This window comes from Scardinius erythrophthalmus (assembly GCF_964197995.2).
Source record: "Scardinius erythrophthalmus genome assembly, chromosome: 17".
In the NCBI taxonomy this organism is placed as follows: Eukaryota; Metazoa; Chordata; class Actinopteri; order Cypriniformes; family Leuciscidae; genus Scardinius; species Scardinius erythrophthalmus.
Window position 1 is genome coordinate 19,949,238 of NC_138237.1, and position 27,737 is coordinate 19,976,974.

The 27,737-nt window shown below is 37.4% G+C and overlaps 1 protein-coding gene across 1 annotated transcript; it reads left to right on the forward strand.

The window, feature by feature from the left end:
• The first annotated feature begins 34 nt into the window (after positions 1-34).
• ddx10 (DEAD (Asp-Glu-Ala-Asp) box polypeptide 10) lies at positions 35-26,258 on the forward strand. The gene is made up of 18 exons (XM_081390038.1): positions 35-337; positions 870-930; positions 1,013-1,143; positions 2,485-2,643; positions 2,745-2,865; positions 3,264-3,453; positions 3,574-3,700; positions 4,303-4,465; positions 4,672-4,756; positions 5,649-5,750; positions 6,339-6,426; positions 6,729-6,817; positions 7,141-7,477; positions 8,779-8,898; positions 8,975-9,139; positions 13,642-13,698; positions 21,452-21,615; positions 25,906-26,258. The coding sequence occupies exons 1-18, from the start codon at positions 149-151 to the stop codon at positions 26,111-26,113; spliced, it is 2,556 nt and encodes an 851-aa protein (XP_081246164.1). The 5' UTR covers positions 35-148; the 3' UTR covers positions 26,114-26,258.
• Positions 26,259-27,737: the final 1,479 nt, after the last annotated feature.

Genomic DNA, 27,737 nt, shown 5'->3' on the forward strand with positions numbered 1-27,737 from the left:
TCAATAAGTGTCTCACCGCCCCGGGTCGTTAGATGGCGCTGATTCACTTCATCAGCAAAGCTCACTGCGAGCAAAACATCTCGCGAAGTAAACATTCACGTGTTGTTACGTCGGTCACACACTACCTAGTCTACGAAATAGAGTGAAAATGCGGGAGAAAAATAACAAAGAGAAGAAAAAGGTAACCGATGACCCTGTAAAGAATTTTGAGAAATGGAAAAAGAAGTACGATAAAACGAAAACCAGAGTCAAACGAGCTCAACAGACCACTAGGAAGAAACGCGACTGGGAGGTGGAGAGAGAAAATATACAGAGACTGGTGAAAAAATACTCGGAGGTAAGATATAGGAATCTGCTGCTATTATGAAGCATTTCTGATGTCTATTGCTTGTTTCTAGGGGCTGCCACGTGTTTATTTACCTGTTGTGACATCTGGCTTGACAGACAGATCAGTCACAGTGTAAACCGTTGTCATGTTGTCAAGCACAACTCTTACTAGTCCTTAGGATATTGTGGGACATGCTTCAAGTGTTGCTGATAGTTGTATCTGGTCAGTGGTCAGGCATCCTTTCAGCTCAGGTCTTCACATAAACATATTTTGTCAGTGGTCACTGGTCCTGGGACAGAACAGGCCACATATAATGTACAAATTGTGTTATAAATGTTTACGTATCAAGGATTTGGTTTGTTTTGATTAAGCATGTTAAGTGTTCAGACGTGTTTCAGTGGTCTGCATCTTGCATTTTATATGCTACATCTGATCTGATGCATCAGTTTGATATTTTCTAAGGTCCTAATACACCCAATCCATCTTAAAACATGCCACTTGATTTTTTTGTGAAGGTTAACATGAGTAACTGTTTTCCTAGATCAATTCCAAAGAGGCTGTTAAGTTCTCTGATTTTCCACTCTCAAAAAAGACTCTGAAAGGTGAGCAATCTTGTTTATTTGCATGCTTATACGTTCACTTATGTCTTCTTGACCTTAATAATGATCTTGATCATGTCATTAGGTCTTCTTGTGGCTCAGTACAGGCAGCCCACAGAGATTCAGAGGCAGACTATTGGCTTTGCTTTGCGAGGTAAAGATGTTCTTGGTGCTGCAAAGACGGGCTCTGGAAAGACTTTGGCCTTCCTCATCCCGGTAAGCAATACACGTCTGAGGCTTGTGGTAGTTTTAGAGTCCTGTTCCCCATGTACATACTATGTACAGTAATTGCAATACCTAGGTACTAACCCTGAAAATCTACGCTTAAACCTTACTTTAATCCAATATTTTCTTAGGTAAGTACATGTACTGTTAAATAGCGCAACCCAGTATTCTTTCAAGAAGATAAATAGGTGTGTTAATATGGACACAATTGTGTAAAATGTTAATTTTTATATATATATGAAGAGTTCAGATGCAAAAGCCTCTAAGTGCCATCTGAAATTTTCTTCTAAAATGATACATTTTATCAAGCTCGTATATTTAAGTTCAGTAATTTCACTTAAATGGCAATGAAAATTACCTATTAATTGTCATTTAAGTGAAATTACTGAACTTAAATATACGAGCTTGATAAAAATGATCATTCTAGAAGAAAATTTCAGATGGCACTTAGAGGCTTTTGCATCTGAACTCTTTATATATATAGGGTAATTTGTTTATATTAATTTTTATGTTATTTTAGATTTTTTTTTTTTTTTTGGAAATATGTACACTACCGGTCAATGAATTTTCAGCATCATTACTCCAGTCTTCAGTGTCCATGATCCTTCAGAAATCATTCTAATATACTGATTTGATGCTCAGTTATTAATAATGGTTCTTAATATTGTCTATTTTGAACAGTTTTGATGCTTAATTTTTTTGTGGAAACTGATGTCTTTTTTCTTTGTATAGAAAGAATACATTGAATAGAACGTTCAAAAGAAAAGTATTTATTTATAATAAATTTCACTTTTGGTCAATTTAATTTGTTTAATTTTTTTTACTTACCCCAATCTTTTGAATGGTAGTTTATCACAGTTTCCACAAAAGTATTAAGCAGCACAGCTGTTTTTAACATTGATAAAAATAAGAAATGTTTCTTGAGCACCAAATCTGCATATAAGAATGATTTCTGAAGGATCATGTGACACTAAAGACTGGAGTAATGATGCTGAAAATTTAACTTTGTACTACAGGAATAGATTACATTTTAAAATATATTGCAGTTGTAATCATTTTTGGAAATATTAGTGTTTTTACTGTATTTTTCATCAAATAAATGCAGCCTTGGTGGGTATAAGAGACTTCTTTCATTAACATTCAAATAACATAATTATTCCAAACTTTTGACCGGTAGTGTAATATTTATAATATAATATCAAACATGTTATATTTATGTAAATAGTATGTAATGAACATTTTAGAGAACCATGAGAATGAGTAAAAGATTATTCTGCAGGGTTACTCAGAATTCAAACCTAATTTGGAATCCTCTCTTAATACTGTCTCCAGGTTTTGGAGTGCTTGTATCGTGAACAGTGGACTGCGGATGACGGCCTCGGCGCTCTCATCATCTCTCCCACCCGAGAGCTGGCCTATCAGACCTTTGAGGTGTTGAGGAAGATCGGCAAGAACCATGAATTTTCTGCCGGCCTTATAATTGGTGGAAAGGTGCGCCTCGCTAGTTTTTAGTGTTTGGCGTGGTTCTTGCATGTTTGTGTTAGGCTTTTTTTATTGTGTAATAATTGATTATTATTTGTCAATGACTGAAGGATCTGAAAGGTGAATCAGAGAAGATCCATCGCACAAATATCATTATCTGCACCCCAGGACGTCTGCTGCAGCACATGGACGAGACGTCCACCTTTCATGCTTCAAATCTACACATGCTTGGTAAGATAAGGTTTAGATTGTGCTGTGAATACACTTCTGTTCAAACGTTTGGGGTTAATACGATTTTTTAAAAAACGCTCACATGATTGTGCTTCAGAAATCATTCTAATATGCTGATTTTGTGCTCAAGAAACATTTCATATTAATGTTGAAAACAGTTGTGCTGCTTAATATTGTTTTGGAAATTTTGATGCATTTTTCCATGATCTTTGACTAATACAGAGTTCAAAAGAACAGCATTATTTGAAATAGAAATCTTATATATCAATGTAAAAGTCTTTGCTGTCACTTTCGATCAATCCTGACCCCAAACTTTTCAACTGTGGTGTATATGTGTGCAGGTCTCATTTTCATCCCATTATTTTCAATAACATGACATGCATCCTCTTCCACGGCAGTACTTGATGAAGCCGACAGGATTCTAGACATGGGTTTCGCTGACACACTCAATGCCATTGTTGAAAACCTCCCGAAAACACGACAGACCCTTCTCTTCTCCGCCACTCAGACCAGGTCTGTCAAAGATCTGGCCAGACTGAGCCTGAAGGACCCAGAGTATGTGTGGGTCCATGAGCAGGCCAAGTTCAGGTAAGATCGTGATTTTTATAGTCATTTGTGTTGTCAGTTGGGTCAGTCAGCTTGCTCTTATTGTCAGTGGCTTTTTGACATCATGGGCATGCAGATCTTGTACACTAATCTTCTCTGCAGTACTCCTGCAACACTGGAACAGAACTATGTGGTGTGTGAGCTGCACCAGAAAATCAACATGCTCTTCTCATTTTTGAGGAGTCACCTTCAGAAGAAGATCATAGTCTTCTTTGCCTGTTGCAAAGAGGTAAGAGCTCAAACTGTTCTCAGAGAATACATAATAGATTTGTTACAATATTGTATTTTTGAATTTGTGTAAATTTAATACAATTTAAAAAGAACTTGGCTAAGGACTACCGAACCATTCAAACATTGTACCCTGAAGGGGGTGCCACGTATATATGGCCTGCTCAGTCACCAGATCTAAATAGTCACTTTGGGGTATTTTAGAGGAGCGAGTCAAAAAAAAGTTTTCCGCCACCAGCATCACATAGTGACCTGGCTGCAGTTTTGGAAGAGGAATGGCTCAAAATCTCTCTGGCCATTGTGAAGGACTTATATCTGTCTTTTCCCAAGTTGAATTGATGCTGTATTGGGCACAAAAATAGGCCCAACACCATACTGATAAAATATTATGGTCTAAATCCAGGTCTTTCAGTTACATTGTTGAATTATTGTGTGTGCTGTTACAACTTATATTCCTTTTAAAACGGTTAATACCAAATCTATTTTCAGGATGGTCATAATGAATACTAGTAGTGTAATTCTGTTATGTAATGTAATTATTTATCTCTGTTAGTAGTAGTGTAATTCTTTTGAGATGTATTGTTTTTTTCTCCTTATGTTCAGGTTCAGTATCTGTTCCGGGTCTTCTGCCGGTTACGTCCTGGTATCTCCGTACTTGCTTTGCATGGGAAACAGCAGCAGATGAAGAGGGTGGAGGTTTACAATGACTTTGTCCGCAAGACTTCTGCAGTCCTATTTGCCACAGATATCGCTGCCAGAGGACTTGGTAATGGAAATCTGTTCAGTGGACATCTGCCCATATTGGTTTAAATGACTGAAACTAGTGCTGTCAATTTATTGTGTTGATTGACTACAAATCTCAGCAAATGTTTTTGAATATATGTTTAAAATTGTATTAATTAATCCGCATGACCTACAAAGAATTGAGTTTGATTGACATTCATATGTTAAAAATTTTGTTTTTGGTCCTAGACTTCCCTGCTGTGAACTGGGTGCTGCAGTTTGACTGTCCTGAAGATGCAAACACATACATTCACAGAGTTGGCAGAGCTGCCAGGTAACCCTGATACTCTGTATTATAAACGGTTTTCTTCTGTACTCACTTACATTTTGAAACCTCATTGTAAAAAGCTTAACAGGAATCTGCATTTGCACTAGAGTGTTTTAGGTGTAACACTAGATGGCAGATTTGATCTGTTCCGCATCACTTCCATATTCTCAATACATATGAAAACAGTGTTAAAATTTGAATTCTGCTCTTCAAATGTTTTAAATGACATTTATAGGTCATTTTATATGTGCTCTTAATCCTTGATGCTCTTACAAACACACTAGCATGTTTTATATGTTCCTCAAATAAACCGTTTTCTGACACTTGCATTGATACAAGTTACATACAAGCCAATTCATATTCAACCACTGTACAGTTTTGTCTATTGACACTGCTCATAATGGAGTAATGCCAGCCCAACTATTGAGTTCCATTTTTAGACTCTGGCTTGACTTGTTAGTTTCACCTTGAGGGCAAGTATTAGGCTCTACGGTCTAGCTACAGAAACATGTCAAGTTTCTCAATGATTAGAGCGAGACAGCACACACCTGCCATCCACCAAAGCTGTCTATTTTCTTTGTGCTATACTTGTCTTTTCAGTGTGGAATCGATATCCTCAGTAACTCCCCTTCATAGATCACCACCCTCAGCAGAAAGCTTTAACACGAACACTCATAGAGCTGAGTGTTTAAAAAAAGACACCTTTGTGTGAGATGCCTGTAATGCAGCAGACCACCCAGTGGGACCTTAAAGGGATAGTGCACCTAAAAATAAAAAATCTGACATTATTTACTCATGCCGTTCCAAACCTGAATGCTTAATATCTGTTTTCTGTGTCAAAGAAAAGAGGACATGTTTTGAGTGCAATTATTCCTTTTAACTGTCTATTTCTCTGTAGGTATAAGGAGGAAGGTGAGGCGCTTCTGATCCTGTTGCCCTCGGAGGAAAAGGGCATGATTGCACAGCTTCAAGAGAAAAAAGTTCCCATTAACAAAATCCAGTGAGTGCAGCTGCTCTTTCCTGTGTGATTGCACAGTGAAAATAAGATGGGCTTTTTTATAAATGTTTAGTTTTGTGTGTGATGTGGCCTGTTTCTTCTCTGGATGCTGGTTCATCAGCATTATGCAGAGACTGAATGCGTGGTCTTTGTGAAGAATGGAGAAAGTCATGTGCATGCTGAGAACAAAATATGGCAGCTTAATTCATGTGATCATTATGATCAGTGATATCTGCTGAGAGAATGAAACTGCAGTCTCAGTCTCCACCGGCCTGATTTTATGTTTGCTGTTAGTCATTGTTACTGTAGTTGAGTATCTGAGATGTCAATTTGTGTGCTTTACATGATGTACCTTTATTCATTTACATATATTTCATTATCAGACACTATATGAAATAACATAAAATAATACAAAAATATTAAATATTTCTTATTTGTATGTTCTTTATTTATTTTATGTATATACTGTATGTAATATATATACTGTAATATATATATATATATATTAGTTATGCCTGCCTTGACCACAGATTGTAATACCAGGTGTGAACAAGGCCATTGACTTAATCGTTTGTTTTAATTCGTTCTCAGAGTGAACCCAGAGAAGTTGGTGTCAGTTCAGCAGAAGTTGGAAGCCTTCCTGGCGCAGGAGATGGACCAGAAGGAACGGGCGCAGAGGGTAAGGTCAAAGAGGAGACCTGACTTCCTGTGCAGTCTGTCACACCTCGTCTCGAACACTGAAGGTTGATGTTATACTGTAGAGCAGAGCCATGCTTTTAGGATAATCTGATTGCCTCACGCTCGGGACTGAGCTTTGTGAGGCTTATTATAGAGAGATGAGCAGCGTGAAATGTAATCGGGCAAATTGCTGCCATGAAACGCCTGCTTGTGCACTCTCACTAATGTGTTTATCAGGGATAAGGTTTCAGATTTTATCGTCCTTAATACCTCTTCTATTTTTTCCCCTCCTCTCAACTGCAGTGTTTCGTGTCCTACCTCCGCTCAGTCTATCTGATGAAGAACAAGGATGTCTTTGATGTTTTCCAGCTCAAACTCCCAGAATATGCCATGTGAGTGGATGCTGTGAAGTAATGCCCAGTACCAGCTGTCTTCTGTGTAAATGTTTTTGCGCGTGTCCACTTCGAACAAACGCATGTACTTTAAAGTGATGTCACTGTTATGCAATTAAATCCTCCTAAAATAAACCTGCACCATCTGCTTTGAAAAGAGACTGTTTAATACATCTTTTTTCATTCGTGATCACAATTTTTTTTTGGCCAAAACTATCTTGGTTTAAAAAAAAAAAAGTTTGGTTCTCATAAAAAAAAAAAAAAAAAAAAAAGAGGCATTTTGATCGTTTAATTTCATTTTTGTGTGATCTCATCTCTGTTAGGTCATTGGGTTTGGCGGTGGCACCACGGGTCCGGTTCCTCAATAAGACCCAGCAGCAAAAGAGTGGAGCGGCGCAGGACGACAGCGGTGCTGCAGGACACGAGTCTGAAGATGAGCTACAGAGCTTCAAAGCCAAACTCGAAGGACAACAAGCTGAGTCTCAGTCCTCACAGTCTGAGGAAGAAGAAGAAGAAGAGGAGGAGGATGAAGAGGAGGAGACATTAAAGCCTTCAGCTCTGCTGTGTGGCTTTAATGAAGAGGACGACGACGATCTGGACCTGCTGACTGTCAAGCGTAAAGACGTGTTCAATATCAATGAAGAAAGCCAAGACGATGAGGTACATAAACACACATCTGGTGTCATTACAGTTATTCCACATTTCTGATGGTCTGCGCTTTGTGCCCACTGGCAGCAGTAAAGGGTCCCATTTCAATATAAATTTCATGACTGTATGCTTGATTTTATGCACCTGTTAGTAATAATTGTGACGGAAATAGCTAAAACTATTACTTAGAAGGAAATGTCCACATACTTTTGGCCATGTAATAGAGTAATAGTCATTTTTCCATGCAGAAAAATCTAAATACATTATTATATCTTAACAGGATGTTCCTGTATAAATCATACCAAATCACATATTATACACTTCAGCTGTAAACCTGCATATTCTAAAGAGTCCTTGACTCTAAAAGAGGAAAAGAATTGAGATGTGTGCGAATTGAGAATTGTGATTCAGGAGGGCTTCTATTCAAGTTCTCTGCACTTTGCGTTCAAAGCTTGTTGTTTCAGTAGGTCTGCAGATATCAGGACATGCTAAATTATGTAACACTTCTCTCAATATGCCTCCGAGACACAGCATGACTCCTGTGCAGACCTGGCAAGTTTATGAGAGACGCGGACCTGTGAGTCACGTCGAAATTGCCTGATTTGTCTTTAGGCTTCACAATCAAATACTGCAGTACAGTATATTTCACAGAATTGTTTTTACTTTATTTTTATTTAAAGAAGTGCAGCCTAGGTGAGCATAATAACAGACTTAAACAACAGACTTTTTACATTAAAAACCGTACTGACGTATATAATACTGTCAATTAAAATATTGACATAAAACAATATTTACAGTTCTAAAGACACTTTATATCTATTCAATTTACTCCTTTCACAATAATCGAATGTCTTTGAATGATCATCTTTTGGTAGCTTTTTTCAATTTTCAATATATATTGATTAGTCAGACTCAGAACCATGTAAATGATTTTATTTAAATTTTTATAGATATACTTTTGCATCTATAGTCTTTTTCAAAATGATGTGATCAGGCTAAAGGTTGTTTGTGCAGAAATGCAAATGAGCAAGTACCTTTTTTGAGTTTTCAGGGGAGTTAAGTGGAAAGTGGTTTTCTTCAAGATCTGAACCTTTTCACATCTCATCAGCACTCAACTTTAATGACTGCAAAGGAAAAAGTGATAGTGTCTGTAGAGTGGTGTTGGGTGTCAATGCCCTGATTGAATGAACTGCTTTCGGAGCTCCTTTATGAATTCTCGTTTTCAGTGGGTTTGATCTTGGCTCCAGGGAGTTTGAAAAGACAGCTTTTATGATTACTAATGGTTATGTAAAACATGTTTTTTATTTCTTTAGGGCTCAGATGCTAATTCCAAGAACAACAGACAAAAGGAGTCCAAATTCAAAGATGCAAAGAAAATACATAAAAGAAACTTAAAGGTCAACACTAAGAAGATCTTCACTGAGGAGGGAAAGGTTTGTATTATCAGAAATCATATGTGAGTGATAGTCATGAAACGCAGTGTAAATGAACTGTGGTATATGTGTGCAGGAGGTGCAGCAGTGGCCTCCGCTGCAAAGGACCATGGTACCAGATGAAGAGGAGGACGAAGAGATATCTGGCATTAACGTGGAAGCAGCCAAAGAGCGACTCCGCAGAGAAGACCAGGAGTTTGACAAGATCGAGTACCGCCGTAAAATCCAGGAGAAACACAGGGTGAGATTAACTGTACCATCATATTTTCCATCCTCCTGGTTCATGCCAAGTCCATGTGGCTCCTCCTTCAAAAAAATGATTCAGAGAGAGGCCTTTAATTCATTGTGTTCAGCTCCAGGTGTTCAGATTAAAGTAATATTGAAGGAGCTGAGGGCAATGGGCAATCGAAAAGACACTCTGGCCCTGTGGCTGGTGCTCTCGCAGGTTCAGGCAGATCGAAAATAACTGAGATACCTGTGCAGGCAGAGTGGCTTCAAGCTCCAGGCATCAGTGCTCGAGATTGGGCCTCTGACTTATTACTGTAGTTCTGAGTATTGGACAAGCTTTTAAAGGATTCCTCTCTGGCAAAATTACACTATTTGCAACATTCCAGTGGAGAGTGTTTTCTTGTTAAGAGTCAAGTTTGGTGAAGCACATCCCTGGTTTATGTCTGATGCAGTTTTCAGTTTATTAGGTTTTTTTTGGAATCGATCGCTGGGAGTGTGTTGCTCAATGAGAAAGCACAAAAATAATGGGATCTATTTCTATAACTGGACACAGATGAGGACTGGCCTTTCTCCATTACAGTTAAAACCTAAAGTTAGTGTCCTAAAATAATAATGAAATAAAAACAAATAATTTATTAAATTATAAACATTTAAATTGTTAAATAAATATTTTTAAATAAAATCAATCAAAATGAAATGTTTTCTAAAAGATTACAGATTTACTAATTTTAAGGAAGTAAATTTAGTATAATAAATTATTATTTAGTAGAAGTAAAACATTTTTTTTGTAATAAAAAACACTTAATAAAAAGATTAAAAATTTGTTTACCTGTATGTCATTTAACCATTAACCTAAATCAGAGAACTGTGCATATGCTTCAAAAATTAACTTCAAATCTCAGGGGATACTTCAAGTAAATATTTTGGTTATATTTTATGTTAAAGAGCTTTGACTGACAAATAAGTTCCTGCAATCTCTGCACTTGGCCATCTGGCTCTGTTTAACTAAAAGAATCATCCATTGAAAAAACAAATATTAAAGTCAATGTGAAATGGGGATGAGTCTGAAGCCGAATACTGTGTTCGGAAAGGAAATAATGCATTCTACGGAACCTCTAAAGGTACTGGTGATGGAAATGAAATAGAAAGAAAAATATATTTCAGTGCTTCGCGTTTTCTCGCAATTATATGGTTGGGTAATTAATTTGCAGCATTCAGGGAGCTGCAATCAATATGCGGGTATTGAAATCGCTTTTGAATGCACACTTGCTATTCGCTTTCACTTCGAATTCTTGATCACGCGTACTTTGTATAGGGTTTTATAATATTTTCAAGATATTTGTCAATTACACTTAGGATCTGTTGCGCACCAAATCCTCCCTCCTTACTATCTTCACGTGATGAGTTAAATCTGATGTACTGTAACAACTACCTCAGCAAGCCTAACAATGTCCCTTTAGAGGCTCCGTAGAATGGTTTATTCATTTTCCATGCCTGAATTTGGATTTAGGATTCGGGCACATCCCTAGCGTGAAATAAAATGTAATGGCTTTTTTTTTTTTTTTTTTTTCACTTCATTTCAATGAATAAACCATTGTTTTGCATAATCTCTGATACAACAATATTCCCTAGTAGCCAAACAGCTATTTAGCCAATGTTATAATATCTGGTCAGGGTTGTATTGCCAATAGATAAAAAACATTTTTTTTTTTTTTTTACAAATTTTGTCTCATCGTATATACTATTTCGGAATTGTGTTATTAAAAAGGTTTGCAAACTCATTTTACACTGACTTTAATTGGCCATGAATATTACAATATCAGAATATTTTAAAAGAGATGTTATTGTTCATGTCAACCCAGGATAGCACATTTTTATGTCTTTCACTTCTCAGCCAAGCAAAAACTAAAATAAAAACATGTTGGTGCCAGTCTCTCCTGCCAATTTCTCCTGCCAGTGCTGTCAAGTGCTGACATGAAGACTGGCATACAGTAAAAACTCCTCTTTTATTGATTTTTTTTCTCTGAAAGATACGAGGCAGAACTCAGAAGACATTTTCGTGTGTCTGTGAAAGTTCCTGTGAAAAGCCCAATCATTCTAATTAATTTAGTCATAGTGCTGTCATAGACTTTGAGAGGCAGCTATCCAGTAATCCATCAGATACGTGCACATGCTCATTAATCAGACAGGCTGGTGCTTTTTTTTCTTTTTTTTTTTTCTTCATATTCTCTCATGGAGTATTTATTACTCGAGCAGAATAGCATTTGTAACTGAGCCCTGTTAGATTCAGAGACGCCTAGACTTTTTCCTGTCCCTTTAAAACCGCTGATGGGTTTTCTGCATACGTGACGTGACGTGTCAGCAACTCTAAGGGTAATCTAACTTTGTCTAACTTTAAGGGTAGGCTTATTCCTTAGACCTCCTAAGATATATTTTTTTAAATCAAATTTCTGCCATTTTTTTAATGAAAAAGTACCACAGTGTCCTTGTGGATCTGTGGGTGGATGTTAACCTATTTATTGAGTGAACTATTTATGGCTTTCTCAGGTATGCTCTGTGGTCAAGCTCATGCTTAAAATTTATTAAGTATAACTTTTTTTATATATATATTAATGGCATATCTAAGAACCTGTTTACACCTGATATTACGTTTTTTTGGTCGATTGGATCACAAGTGGAAGACACTAATACAGGTGTAAACGGGGTCTAAAACGTTTTGAGCTTGTCCACTTTTCACCACTTCCAGAGGTGAAAACGCATTAGACCAGATTGCTGTCTTGGTGGAAACGCTCATGAGGTCAAATGCGTTCACACAGCCACAAAAGACCACCCACTCTCCACCTACTGATTTAATACATAAATGGGAAGTGCGCTAGCCAGACGGGATTTGTCGGCTGAGGACCCGAGCACCAAGCATGTTCTCTCATCATTCCTGATTCTAACACGCACTCTGAGTTTCTTGGGGCTATCAGAGCAGAAACGAAAGCTGCTGCTCTCCGTATGTTTTTACAGTTGCTCAGATTTTCATGAAAATCGAATGAGATCCTCTTCAGTCCATGTAGGCAAAAAGTTATCAAAAGCTTCTTGATAAACCAAAAAGCTGAGCTTACTCAGTTTTAAGACATCGCCACCTGACCTTGTGGTCAAAAGTTATGACATTTCCAAAAATGATAATAACTTCCTTTTTATTAATTTAGCCTATTTTAATGAAACTTGATAGATTCATTGGGTCATGCCGAGAATAGTGAGACCAATAGCATATTTGGTCGAACTTGCTGTCCGCCAATTTGAATTTCTACTTTTTTGAACTCTTAGACCGTTGGTCTGATTTTCACCAAAATTGGCTCAGATTATCTTCAAACCATGTTGGCAAAAAGTTATCAAAAGCTTTTCGATAGACCAATCCGTTCTCGAGTAATGCGTTAATTTTTTTGGCATGATGACAAACTAATTCTGTGGCTGTAACAATTTGGCATATTGACACCAAACTTTACATATTGGTCACCTCACACTGACCACACCATAACAATTAGATAACAGCGCCACCTATTGGTCAAGTGATAAGCAATTTAATCATATTACAGTGATTTGTATTTGTGATTTTTCAGCTATTTTGATTAAAATAATCTAAAAATTAACTGCTTATTGCTTGCGTCACATTGTTCCTTTTTGTGCTTGGCCCCGATAATTGGTGCTTGCAGCTATATTATTATTATTATTATTATTATTATTTTTATTATATATGTATTTGATCATTTAACTTGTATTGTTAATAAAATATACCATAGTAAGAATAAGAGAAAATACCAAAGGCTGACTGGTTGGAAAATTAATTTGAGTACACGGGTAAATCCTAGTAATTAATTATAATTTTTTTTTTAAATCTATTTACCATAAAAGCTTACCCAGGAACATGGCAAAAAATTATAATATCTGTAGTGAAATTATTTGAAATGTTTTGATAAAAGTGATCTAATGATATCTGTCTTTAAAAAGTATTAGTTTAATATTTTATCCAAAACATTTAGACATATTTAATGGCAAACTACCGCTGTATCTGACTTTAAAGCTGTGGCACCGATATTTGTTCAATGATGTATCCAAGTGAACCGATGGATACGTTTCCACATTTAGCCTCATTTGACATTTCAAAAGTAATGAAAAGCCAATGAAATGCACTTGACATTGGTTTTATTTCACACTCAGCTTTCTGATTTCCATTCAACCCTCAACCTCCAAATATTTCCCGTATCCCAGACATCTGTGACTCACTAGTAATGTGTATAGTTGTGTCTGACAGTCCAGACGCCCTTCATATTACAAAGTGACACAAGATATCAAGTCGTCTTCAATCTCTCTCCAAAAGAAATGCAGAGCACTAAAGTTAAATTGAGTCGTTTGTAATAATCTCCACCTCTGGCTGTTTGACATGTTTATGAGATTGTGCCATGACCAAATCTGAGTATAGTGCAGCTTTTTATTAAGTCTGTTTCTTTTATCTCTTATTTTGAACAGGAGAAAAGACTGAAGGAGAAAGCAGCTCGGAGGGAAGCGAACAAACAGCAAAAAGAGGTATGTCAACCGGATTACTAAGTCATCTCAGAAAGCTGTAACATCTTGTTAGATATTAATGATGAGTGCTGGTTGTGTACGTGAATTAAGGTTTTAAAGCAATTTTGATGATTTCAAAGGCTCATAAAATGGTTTCTGATTTGAAATGAGGAATTCATGTCACAGGGAGTCAGAGGGGAGAGATGCCCCTCTGTCTCTGGCCTCCCCCCCCCCCCCCCCAGCAGACAGCCCATAATTCATAGGCTGGCAGCTGTCATGTGTCCCGTCTCTCTCTGCCTGTCCTCGCTGGGGGATTGAGCTCTGCGCATCCATATGGAAATGCATCTGCTGCTCTCCTCTCGTTTGTCATCTGATCAATGCAGCGGACTGTCCAAGAACTCAAGACTATTCATCACCTCCCTAACAATGAATCTCAGCGCTCTTTTAGCATTCATTCATTCCTTCGACTTAACAGCCTGACTGGTGGTCGATCTGTCCATCGTTATGAGTAGTCCAGATTAATTTAGAGAGCTATTGAATCACCCTTTTGACAACATACGCTGTTACAGATAGCAGTGCTGCTTCATTTCCTGTCAGTTTCGCTTCTTTTGGTGCTCGAGACGTTTGAGGAAATAGATGGACCTTTCAGAGTCTTGTTGTTCAATCAGTCGCAGTCATCACAGAGATATTCATTAATATCACACCATCTGTTTACTGAAAACTTCTCTTCAAAATGCTCAGTTTTACCTTTCCAAAATATTTTCTTTCTTTTTTTTCAGAAAGAGCACATTTTTAAATACATTTTTTAAAACATCATGGAAATGTATGTAGTGAATATATTATTTATTTTAGAGATACACAGTATTTTTTTTTTTTTTGTTGTTGATACTGACTTAGGCTACATAATATATTTTCCAGCCAATATTGGATATTAAAATGTTTCTGATAGCATCTATCTAACCAGCATACCAGAAACCCCTCTTGTATTAAATAATAAATATTAAATAAATCGAAATAATGTTTTTATAATTCAGAATTCAATTTTTGTAGCATTAATGTAATGCCTGAATCCACTACAGCTTATACAGTGAGGAAAATAAGTATTTGAACACCCTGCTATTTTGCAAGTTCTCCCACTTAGAAATCATGGAGGTGTCTGAAAGTGTCATCGTAGGTGCATGTCCACTGTGAGAGACATAATCTAAAAAAATAAAATCCAGAAATCACAATATATGATTTTTTAACTATTTATTTGTATGATACAGCTGCAAATAAGTATTTGAACACCTGTCTATCAGCTAGAATTCTGACCCTCAAAGACCTGTTAGTCTGCCTTTAAAATGTCCACCTCCACTCCATTTATTATCCTAAATTAGATGCACTTGTTTGAGGTCATTAGCTGCATAAAGACACCCGTCCACCCCATACAATCAGTAAGAATCCAACTACTAACATGGCCAAGACCAAAGTGCTGTCCAAAGACACTAGAGACAAAATTGTACACCTCCACAAGGCTGGAAAGGGCTACGGGGAAATTGTCAAGCAGCTTGGTGAAAAAAAGTCCACTGTTGGAGCAATCATTAGAAAATGGAAGAAGCTAAACATGACTGTCAATCTCCCTCGGACTGGGGCTCTCACAGTGGACATGCACCTACGATGACAATTTCAGACCCCTCCATGATTTAAAAGTGGGAGAATTTGCAAAATAGCAGGGTGTTCAAATACTTATTTTCCTCACTGTATATAGCCTACCATTCAAAAGTTTGGGGTCTGTAATTAGGGCCCAAGCCCTGAAAGGGCGAAGGCCCTATTGTTTTCGTAAGGATTATTTTTTTTTTTTTTCTTCATTATTTTTTTTTTTGCCTTTTTGCCACTTTTGGGGCCCTTAACATGCTCAAAAACTCTTGAAATTTTGCACACACGTCAGAACCTGCGGCCATCAGGGCCGGGCTGAAGCTGGTACCGGGGCGTGGCAGGGGGGCTCGACAGCGCCCCCTGGAATGGGGTCCGAAAACTTGGTCCATAAATCAAACACGCTTGCATGTAATAATATGAAACTCAGTACACATATAGATCTCATCGGGCCGAACAACTTTCGTGCTCTAAGTTTTACAAAAGCCCAACAGGAAGTTGGTTATTATACGTTGTTTGGAAAACGCATACAATGGAATGTGAAATACTCCTCCTAGGGATTTCATCCGATCGCCACCAAACTCGGTGAGAATAAAGTCAAGACATTGAGGATCAATTCTTGCGAACAGATTTTTGATATCTCGAACGGTTTGGCCGTGGCGAGGAAACGAATTTATGGCGAATAATGGGACACAGGAAGTGTGTTATAACTTCTGCATACATTGACTGATCTTGATGAAACTTCAGCAGTGTATTCGTTGTAAGAGGCCGATCACATGGATGTGACTATTGTGAGTCAAAGTTATAGCGCCACCAACTGGCAGCAGGAAGTGTGTCACTTTCAAAATGCTTTGAAGTCACCCTCTTACTTTTACCCGATTTGCTTCAAATTTTATGTGTATAATGTAAACACACGGCAGATGTAGACCTGTGAAAGGATTATTGATATCTTAGATACTGTTGCCGTGGCAACGCATCAAATTTTAATATTCTTTTCGGATGCGTTTGAGACTCTTAGCATGCTTGAAATTGGATGAAACTCGACAGACACATAACACTTATTAGCCAGTAGACATGTGAAAAGATTCAGAAACGGGCGTGGCAGGGGGGCTCAACAGCGCCCTCTTGAACAGGGTCTGAAAACTTGGTCCATATATCAAACACGCTTGCATGAATTAATATGAAACTCGGTACACATATAGATTTCATCGGGCCGAACAACTTTCCCTCTGTCAAGTTTCACACCAGCCCAACAGGAAGTCGGCTATTATGGGTTGTTTGGAAAACGCTTGCTGTGGAATGTGATGTACTCCTCCTAGAGAATTCATTCAATCACCTCCAAACTCAGTCAGCATGAAGTCAAGACATTGAGAATGCTAAATTGCGGACGGATTTTTGATATCTCGAACGGTTTGGCCATGGCGAGGAAACAAATTTATGGCGAGAAAAGAGAGGAGACGAAGTGTTATAACTTCTGCATACATTAACTGATCTTGATGAAACTTTAGCAGTATGTTCGTGGTAAGAGGCCGATCAGATGGATGTAACTATTGTGAGTCAAAGTTATAGCGCCACCAACTGGCAGCAGGAAGTGTGTCACTTTCAACATGCGTTTGACAAAAGTGGGTGGGTTAGTTTTACCAACAGTTACAAAAATCAGTATATATATTGGTCTCACCGAGCCGGACAACTTTCTAATTTACAGTTATTAGCTCCGAGCAAAAGGAAGTCAGATATTTTGGTTTGAATGTGGATTTTTTGGATATTTCAGACTCTGAGTTTTTGAGCTACTCTTCCTAACGGTTTTATTTTATTCACACCAAACTTTTTCAAAATGATAAAGATACATTAAAGATGCTAAATTGTGAACGGATATTAAACATCTCAAACGGTTTTGCTATAGTGAGGGACTAAAGTAAAGTAACACTTAAAGCCTCATCTTCTAAAAATGTAATTAAACACCATTTATTTCTATATAAAAGTATAAAAATGTCACAACTAAACCCATTTTATTCTTTTTTTTTTTCAATTTAATAAATATTTATAAGTTTAAAAATAGTAATTGTACTATTTAGTCCCATAAAAGTCAAGTCATACATAGGGCTATACTGCCCTCTTGTGTTCAAAATCAGGTAGGCCTATTGTATCTACATAAAAATATACTAGGTATGTGACGGTGAGAATATTTTACCACCGGTTAATCGACGTGTGACACCGCTGGAGGCTTTTGAATCGCCAACTTAAAAACGAAAGTAAAATATGTTCGTCCACACTGACATTGATAGTGGTTGAGCGAGCGTTTCAAATGAATTCCTATGGAAGTAGGAATTAACTGAAAAACGTTCACTCTGTTCTGCTCGTTCCTCGCCGTGGATGCGCACCGTTATGAATGCCCGTGCAGCCATGAGCATTTTAGTTTAATTTTAAAATTAGCGCTTTTCGGGGGTTGATTGCTTGAAATTATTTTACAAAAGCACAATGTTGTGTTTTATTGCAACTGTACACAAATATAAGTTAACACTTTGCAGTTTGAATGTCGTCCTGTATAATGACGGAGTATGTTTTTATGTGTCCACTGTTCAATCGCGCCCACACCACACACACACACCCACCCACACACACACGGTTTACTATCTTTGTGGGGACTCTCCATAGATTTAATGATTTTTATACTGTACAAACTGTATATTTTATCTCCTTACACTAACCCTACCCCTAAACCTACCCACCACTGAAAACTTTCTGCATTTTTACATTTCCAAAAAAAACTCATTCTGTATGATTTATAAGCTTGTTTACCCATGGGGACCTCTATTTAGGTCCCCACTGTGACACGAGTCCCCATGAGTCTGTGTGCATTCAGGTTGAAGTCCCCACCGGGATAGAAAAACATGAACACACACACACACACACACACACACACACACACACACACACACACACACACACACACACACACACACACACACACACACACACACACACACACACACACAAACACACATTCCAGCATTGCAATCTTGACATCGCAGCCTGTTCATTATAGCCTTAATAAAATATAATAATAAAATAGTTAACCTAACATATAAAAATTACACTGCTCTAAATAGTCAGTAGTACAATTCGTACATTCACAGTAAGCACCGCTCCACTGTGATGTTTCAAGCACATTTTTGCGCGTGTGAAGAGGATGATTTTTTCTGTCGATATTGGAACACGAGTGAAGAACAAAGCCTATAATAAAGAATAGTTTAGCATCCAAATACATCGCAAATGCTGAAACATTTTGATTCTAATGAGAGGGTTACGTAAGCCCAACAGTGCTTACTTTCGTTTTAATTTTTACATTAAATTTAAAAGATTTGTTGTGGGATATTTTGAGTGTATCATAAAATCAGAATAAGCTAATAAGGTTTCTGTCTTATATATATATATATATATATATATATATATATAAAATATATATATAAATATAGCTGCGAGCAGCGATGAAGGGCCAAAGCCGGTGGCACCGCCACCCCGGTGCCTTTATGTAACTAAAGGCACCAGGGTGGCGGTGCCACCGGCTTGGGCCCGTAATCGCTGCTCGCAGCTATATTTTTTTTTTTTTTTTTATGTTTTTGAAATTCTTCTGCTCACCAAGGCTGCATTTATTTGATTAAAAATACTCTTAAGATCTGTACTATTTTAAATAAATGTTTTCTCTTAATATATTTTAAATATATATAATTTATTAAAGGCACAATATGTAAGATTTTTAGATTATTTATCTAAAACCACCAGAACAGTGTTATATATTTATTTGACCTTGCAACACACTCAAATGTAAAACAAAACAATGTAAAACAGAGCTGCGTTACCCCACATACACAACGAAAAGAGCGGAAGTGGCCAACTGCAGCATAAGCATAATAAAAGCTCAGATACCTGTTTCTCGCAGATCTCATTCATTAGCATTCGCTCCCACGGCTCTCAGCACATCCTGCTTCATACCACCATTTGTTAATAAAACTTAATTACCTTAGCTCAACCATGAACATGATTTCTGCCCAAGGCCGTCGGATTCCTATCCATCGGCTGTGGAGGGGAAGACAACAACTACCATGATTCCACACTCATTCACAGCGTCAAGCTACGCATTTGTTTTGAATAAGCAACCTCTAGCGGCGAAACTTGCATACTTTAATTTAATTTTTTCAATTATTTTTTTTCTTTTCGCTATTACTCCAATATTCAGTGTCACATTATCCTTCAGAAATCATTCTAAAATGTTCAAGTAATATTTCTTGTTACTATTAAAAACAGTTTTGCTGTCTTTTTTGTGGAAACAATAAATTTTGTTTCAGGTTTCTTTGATGAATAGGAAGTTCAAAAGTTTATTTAAAATGGAAATGATTTGTTACATTATAAATATCTTTGCTGTCACTTTTGGTCAATTGCATCCTTGCTGAATAAAAGTAGACACTTCTTTCTTTCTTCTTTCTGAATGGTAGTATACTATTTATTGTATATTTAAATTTTCCTTTTCTTTTTGTCTGCTCTAGTTTTGTTTGAAGTTCTTGCTTTATTCCAGAGAGTTTTATACTAACAGCCGTTTTTGGCTGTTCTCATACTCCGGCATTATTCAGTGCACATAGATGAGTCTGTTCAAAGCGCAGGTCTGTCAGCAGAATTCAAATGGGTCTTACAAAGCACGATTAGATGAGAGCACAGGCAGAAGCACTGCTGAATGCTGAGTATCCTGTACCTGAACAGACCTCTTATCAGGTCCAAGCACAGATACACAGTCCCCTGTAACCAAAATTTTGACGGCAAAAGGCTGGTCTACATTGTAGATTATTCAGTCCAAGTGCCACCCAACTTGGACAGGAAGATATTGTCTAACTGACATGTAAAGTGACCAACCACAGTTCAATTTGTATGCTTCATTTTACAATACAAGATTGACGCAGGAAATAAATTTTCTGTGTGTGGTACTTTATTTATTTGAATGTACACAGTGTGGGTGTAGATTTATGGGGGTTTTGTGAAAGAAAGAAAGAAAGAAAGAAAGAAAGAAAGAAAGAAAGAAAGAAAGAAAGAAAGAAAGAAAGAAAGAAAGAAAGAAAGAAAGAAAGAAAGAAAGAAAGAAAGAAAGAAGTAAGAAATTACTGTCTGGCCACAGCTATTCGTTTTTCTATGTCTTACCTAAACTAAAGTAAAGAAGAAAAGGTCAGAACACAGGGTCAGACACACCGTGCCAGGTTTAAGAAGCTTACCTGTGGGCACAAGTCAGTCAGGCCAGTGGGAAAATAAACCTGTTTGTTGCCGGCACAGGGTCAGATTTGTTAGGTTCTTGGACATTTTAAAGAACAGAGACAGAGCTGGAATTGATTCCTTCACCGCTACCACTGAGAAAAATGGACACTATTTGGTTCTAAATGATCAAAGAGTGGACATATTTAGGGAGAGGTGTCCCTTGAAGAGGATGAGAAGTGCTCCCTGTGGCCACAAGAAGGTCTAGAAAACATGGAGAGATGTATCCATTAGCATTAGCCTTTATCTCAAAGGCAGTTGCTCAGCTGGACTCGAATACGCTCTCAGAAAATATGTGCAAAAATTCTACCTTTAGGGGTACAACAGCTTATCACTGGGGCAATACCCTTAAAGGGACAACTTTGTAACTTATCTCTAAATGTTCTTATCATAGTAGTCTACTCTCTAAAGCCGATATCATGCACCTTTTAGGGGCAGATAAATTGTCCCTTTAATGTAATGCTCCAGTGACAAGCTGTTGGTACCTCTAAAAGTAAATTTTTTGCACTTTTTTTGCACAATGTTTTTTTTATAGGCGATTAGGCTATCCTTCAGCATGCATCAGGGCACATCAGTATTTATGCTAAAAATTTAAAATGGCAACATGCATTTTTGACTACAAATGGGATCACAAAACATTTTTGACCCTGATTAAACCTATATTAAGCACTGATTTCTAAAATTAAATCACAAGGGTAATCAGGCTAAATCCCAAAATTGTGAATGTGAAAGAAAATATTAATTGCAAAAGATAACATGTAATATACCACATAAGTATAAATACAGAGTATAAGTATAAATCTGAAAAAAAACAGTATGAAATTTACAAATTTCCTCTGTTACACAGGAGAAAAACAAAGCAGCTGCTGCTGCTCCTCCTGATGACGAGGATGAGGATGATGATGAAGAGGTGGTAGCGTATCTGTCAGGTGCTGATGAAGAATTTGATCCCAGCACCCTTCCTGACCCAGACAAAGTGTGTGAATCTGAGTCCTCCTCCAAGGAAGATGGGTAAGAATGAAGCTTTTGTGAACAACATGAATGACTTTCATCATTTTCAAAGGTCGTGCTGCATTTTAAAGCTCTGAAATTCATCTCAATGAAAGCCGATTGAGTTTTTTGTGGAAAGCTTGGAGCACTAAAAAGGCACAGGACATGGCCTAACTGATATTGATCCTCTAAAATATGAAGTTTCTAATTGTGTACAGCTTCTAATTGAATCCCTATATTTGAGAGTGGAACCAAATATCATATTTTCCCATCATCGCTGCATTGCGAAGGGTACGCACTGCTTTGTGTTAGTGGATAAACCATTACACTGGTAAATCAAGCCAATCAGTCTGACACCACATCACGAGGCCGTAATTATTCCGAAATGAGGAATTGATTCTTCTGGTACTTAATTACCGCCTCGGCTTTCTCAGCTCTCTCTGCTTGTATTGAGTTTGTAGCGTTCGATTAGGCTCAGGCATGCTGATCCGGTGTTCTTTTTGTAGAGGTCCGCTGCAGAATTGCCTCTCAGAGGAGGAATCCCTCTATAGGGGAAAATGAATCATGATGATTCATTTTCCCCATGGCTGCATTAAGCACTAATCCTTTAGTTGTCTGTAGATAATCTATAAAATGCATAATTACATCCAGATTTAAAGTGAGAGGTAGGACCATACGTTATGTATTTTTTGGCACTCTCACCCTTTGTTTCTAACACTCGCTTTTTGTTTTTTTTGTAAAGCCTGATCACGTCCTCTGTTCTCCTTTGGCGTCGATCTTTCCATCTGTCGGCCTGCACCTTTATGTCTCTGTTTTTCTGTCATTCATGTACGCACATTAGGACGCTCGCCGACACACACAAACACTCTTGGTGTAGCGGTGCAGGTGATACGGCATAGACAGGAGCAGGCTCTGATTAATGACTTGGTGCGGGGTGTTTACTGCATGGCTACACTTACCGAATGCAAGAGAGGCTCCGGCGCTGTAAATCTGATAAATCTCTCTCTCTTCCTCTTCCTTTGGCTCACTCAACCACTTTCTCTTCCGTCATATCGAAGGCTGTTGTTCGGGACTGGAGCCAGAGGCATCACTAACCCTGAGCTCTTTCCTGTTGCGGTTCCTGTCTTCCTGCTTTGCTGTCTTGACAGATACCCCCCCGCCATAAATCTAATGGGATCTTATTGGCCCTGTCTCACCTCTGCCCCTGCCAGCACTTTGCATCCAGAATAGCATGATGATGTACAAGTCTTTGGGAATATTTCTTAAAGGGAGAGTGCAACTCAATGAATGCTGAGTTACAATGAAATAAATGATCGGTCAGTTTATGAAGAAGGTTCATGTGAAAAGCATCAATGTTTGTAAATGAATCAGTTGATCTGGTCTTTCATTTACGACTCTCTTCTCAGTAATTTATTCTCAAGTTTAACTGACTGACTCATTGATCCTGTCACAGCAGTTAACAGATCACAGGAGGGGATCCAACAACTAGGGCTGCACGAATAATCGAAATTAAACGAATGTACAGTGTTCCTAAACTGATAGTTCACCCAAAATAAAACATTCTGTCATAATTTACAGGGCTCAGCATTTCACTCGTATTTGCAAATAAAAATAGGTGAGTGAAGAACTGTAAAGTGTATTTAGGAATACGTGTAAATAAAAAGTAGTTATTTTTCTTTTTCAGAAACATCTTAAATGGCATAACAAGAGGTTTTAATGTAGTTTCTCGACTCTAGTTGCACTCCTTTTGTGCGTCAACCCTCCACCAACTCAAACATCACAGGTGCAGCGGTCCAACATTTTAGTTTACTTTTAGCTGTGTTGCTATGTGTCATAAGTAAGACTAACACTCTCTCTAGAGCGAACACGAGCGTCTCGCTTGTAATAAACCCATCTAGCATATCTGCACCGGGCAAATTTTTTGACATTATGCTCCACAACTGTTTGAGGCGGTCTACACTGGAAACATCAAAGTAAACAATATAAACTGGAACATTTGTCTTTCTGAATGGGAGCATGATGATGCTGTATGACATTGAAGTGTCCATTGTAGCCCGTTGCATCGCAATGCCCTGTTCGCTTTGATGTGTTCATGACCTGTTTTATCTTTGAAGGTCTAAACAGAGCAAAATTTGGCTTGCACTTCTATAACCAAAGTTGAATGTCTTTACCCATGTAACGCATCAGCCGTGGTCCCACACCAGCTAAACACCCTCTGGCTCTGCCTGAAACAGCAGCCACGCACCAAACTCATGCTATAGGTTGAACTGGAAAGAGATTGACGAGTGCAAATTATCTACTGTTGACGAATTATGGAAATATTTACGTAATTATTAAATAGAGTTTGAATATAGAAATATTTAAAAACCATTTTTGCACTTTTTGTATAATTGCTTTTTTATATATATATACCAGAGGTGCTTTATTTAGCTAGTCAATTTTGAAGACATAGTTTTGCACATCCCTAATCCTGAGTCATTGAGCTGGCTGGACATAGCCTGTGATTTAAAACTATGTAAGACCAGAAGCCCTTAGCAGCTTAATGATGTGTACTAGATACAACCCTGACTGCTAAAGACCAGAGCATAGATTTTCCCACCTCCAGGTAGTCTCTGGACAGGCCTGTAATGATATTAGTTGTCCTGGATATACATGAGTGCGCAATTCAAGTCTTAACTCATGTAATTGAGTTAGAACCATTTAAGACCCTCTAACTTAATTAATTCTGTGCTGATCTGTCGTCCTTCCTCTTTTCTTAACGGTTTAATTATGTAGAAAAGCTGTGCAGAACCAACTTTAGATGAGATCCCTACTAGATCATAACTCGGGCACAAATAGTGCCCGCTTTTAAAGCTTTTAACAATTTATTGTGCTGCTCTAGTGAAAGTCCAATAACATTTCCTCTATAAAATAGATGATTTTTTGGTTCTTGCTATAAATCAGACCAGAGGACTGCTTTTCACACCTCAAAGTCTCTTGACAGGACTTTAATAGCATTCGTTACCCTGGATGTGCATGAGTGCATCATTCTAGCCTTAACTCATTTAATTAAGTTGGGAATTGTTTGCATTGGCTATCAAGGTCACCCACATGAGCCGGTACATTGAAAAAGCCCTTTACCTCTGGATGCATGTTGATAGTTGGAATTGTCAACGCCTCCCAGATGCATCTCTAGTTATTGCTTTTACAAACACTGTGGCGCATCAGGCTGTCTTGAAAGATCAAGTAAGAGTAGCACATCACAAGTAGGAGATGGAGGTAAAGCAAAATATAAAGCAAATATAATGTCTCCTATAAACTGAAATTAAAAGACAGAATTTTGAAGGTAAAGCTATTCAAATTAGACTTCTCAAAAAGCAGCATTTTTTAAAGCAAGGCGTTTTTAATTAAAAGTATGAACATTCTTTGATGGTCATTTCAATAATTCAGTACCCTTTTTCAAAGAAATCCATAAACCATCCAAGCAACATTTGATATTCAGAATATTTTAATGTTGTGAAACAATTTATTTTTGTATTTTTTTAATGTCAAGGTAGGTTCTTAAAATATTTTTTGTTTTTACCTTTTTAACTTTTTGGGGGTCAGTAGGATTTAAAAAAAAAAAAAAATTCTTAAGAGATTAATACTTTTATTCAGCAGGAAGGCATTCAATTGTTAAACAATAAAGACATCTAAAACGTTAAAAAAGATTTCTTTTTCAAATAAATGCTGTTGCTTTCCATTCTTTAAAGAATCCTGAAAAAATTAGCGTGGTTTCCACAAACATATTAAGCAGCACAGCCATTTTTAACATTCATAATAACAATATTAATGTTAAATAACTTTAAAATGTTTCTTGAGCACAAAATCAGATGATTTCTGATGATCCTTTATGATTTCTGAAGGACCATGTGACACGGAAGAAAGAAGTAATGGCTGCTGAAAATTAAAAAATTTAATCTACAAATTAAATAAAAAATAAATCCACTTTGCCATCACAGGAATCAATTACATTTTAAAAATGTAGAAAACAGGTCTTTTAAATAGTATTGTTTTACTGTATTTTTGATCAAAATGGTGAGCACAAGACACTTTCAAAAACATTGAAAAATCTTACTGACCCCAAACTTTTGAATGATAGTGTATATAACAAAGACTTTCAGGAAAAACTCATTTTACATAATGTGGAAAATGTACTTGAATTTAAATGTGTGCATTTTCCACCGCTGGCACATCTTACCCCACTCTCCCCTGTATATATAGCCGGTCTTTCCCTTCTGTTCTGTTTTTCACATCTTTACATTAACCCTCGTTTTATCTTTGTCTTCACAGCGATTCATCAGACCATGGTGGCAGGAAGAGAAGTTTCAGCAGCGACAGCAGTGAGGATGATGATGATGATGGTGATGATGAAGTACAGCAGACACAGGTGGGCAGGAAGAAGCCCAGGAAGGAGTCCACAGCAGCTCCTCTGGACACTGGCCTGTCGCTGGCCGAAGACGAGCAGCTTGTGTTACATTTATTGGGTAGTCGCAGCTAGTTCCTTCGGGAAAAAAAGGTTCCTGTACCCATCTTCCCCTTCAGAGTTTCTTATTCATTGTAATTGTATGTTGAATATTAAGAACGCCCCTTTACTAATAAAATTTTCCTGATTGCGATGGAAACTTTAATATTCAGTGCCGCACATATCTTTATGTGAGTTATTGTGAGTGTGCAGGTTCTAATTTCCTTTCCTGCCTCTTCCCTTCTTTACATCCTCTCCTCCTCAAGACAGGAATTGAATTCTCATGTGGCATCTTGCCAGACAGCCTCAAATTACCTAAAAACTCCTGTTTTGCAGTGAAGCAAAAAAAGCAGCGCAGCTGATGCCAATCCTGATAGAGAACCACTGTGAAGTCCCAGGTGTCATCTATAACCTATTACTGTTAAACTGCTCTCATTATTTCTGGTTTGAATATTGCCTTCCTGTCACATTGAACCGTCACTTAAATGTGTGATTTACTCTCACTCATTTCTGTTGGAAATGAAGGATTCTCTAAGAAAACTTTGGTTTAGTGGCTGTTGTCCCCTATTCAACACAAATCTATCTTTCTGAATTGTCTGGTTGTCTGCATTTAGCTGGCTCATGTCGAGAGGGAGATTGGATTGGGTTTATACTATACAAATAGCCTCCGTTTTGCACCAGCATAACCTTGCATTGTGCCATGGTGACCTTATTCACCCTGTTTTTAGATCCGTTAATGGCTTCTCAAAATCCTCTGGAGATATAATCATTCGCCCACTCTGATTTGGCAGCTAGTTTTCCACAATCACTGTTATGTAGCCGCTGTTTGACATAAGTGTCCTGAGTCACTCCTGCTATAAAGTACCACAGTGAATATACTTGTGTTGTAGTTTAAGGACATATTTCTATAAAAAAGGTGTTCCAAACTTTCAGAAATATGCTCTGGTCAAGTTCACACACAACTGAATTTATTTTTGTATGTAACATCCCAAAAATGTTGCCATTGCTTACTCACCCTCAAGTTTGAGTTTCTTTCTTCTGTTGAACACAAAAGCTATTTTAAAGAATGTTGGTAACCAGACAGAAGCCATTGACTTCCATTGTATTTTTTTTTTCCTAGTATAGAAAGTCAAAGGCTACCGTCAACTGTTTGGTTACTGTAAAAATTGTGTTCAACAGAAGAAAGAAACTCATAAAGGTTTTGAATAACTTGAGTGTGAGTAAATTATGACTAATTTAATTTTTGGGTGAACAGTCCTTTAAATTATGTAATGGAAATTTTACATTTAGATGTGTTCTTTTACTTTTAGGTGTGTGCAACTTGTGTTAACGTTGAACATTTATTTTTACTCATAAGCATTTAAAGAAATATAATCATATAAGCTAAAGTACATTAAAGATATGTAACCAAGTTTTAGAAATGTATAAGTTAAGATAAGCTTGCAGGGACAAAATGTTCTGGGTTAGAAGACTAAGTAACAAAGAGACAATGTGTACTTCAAGTGACCTATCGTGTACTTCAAGTGTGAAAAGTATGTGCGCAGCTTTGATAGAAATAGAGATAAGCAAAATGTGTGAAAATGAAGCAGCTAATAACAGGAAACTTTTGCAGACGTGATATTGTTCTGTCTAGATAGAATTTATGTTTAGAAGAGATCTC

Excerpts from the sequence above, each read along its gene's own strand:
- ddx10 (XM_081390038.1), top strand. The coding sequence starts at position 149 with ATGCGGGAGAAAAATAACAAAGAGAAGAAAAAGGTAACCGATGACCCT. Across the intron at positions 6,427-6,728 it reads AGAAGGAACGGGCGCAGAGG|TGTTTCGTGTCCTACCTCCG; the intron begins GTAAGGTCAAAG and ends TCTCAACTGCAG. Across the intron at positions 7,478-8,778 it reads AAGAAAGCCAAGACGATGAG|GGCTCAGATGCTAATTCCAA; the intron begins GTACATAAACAC and ends TTATTTCTTTAG.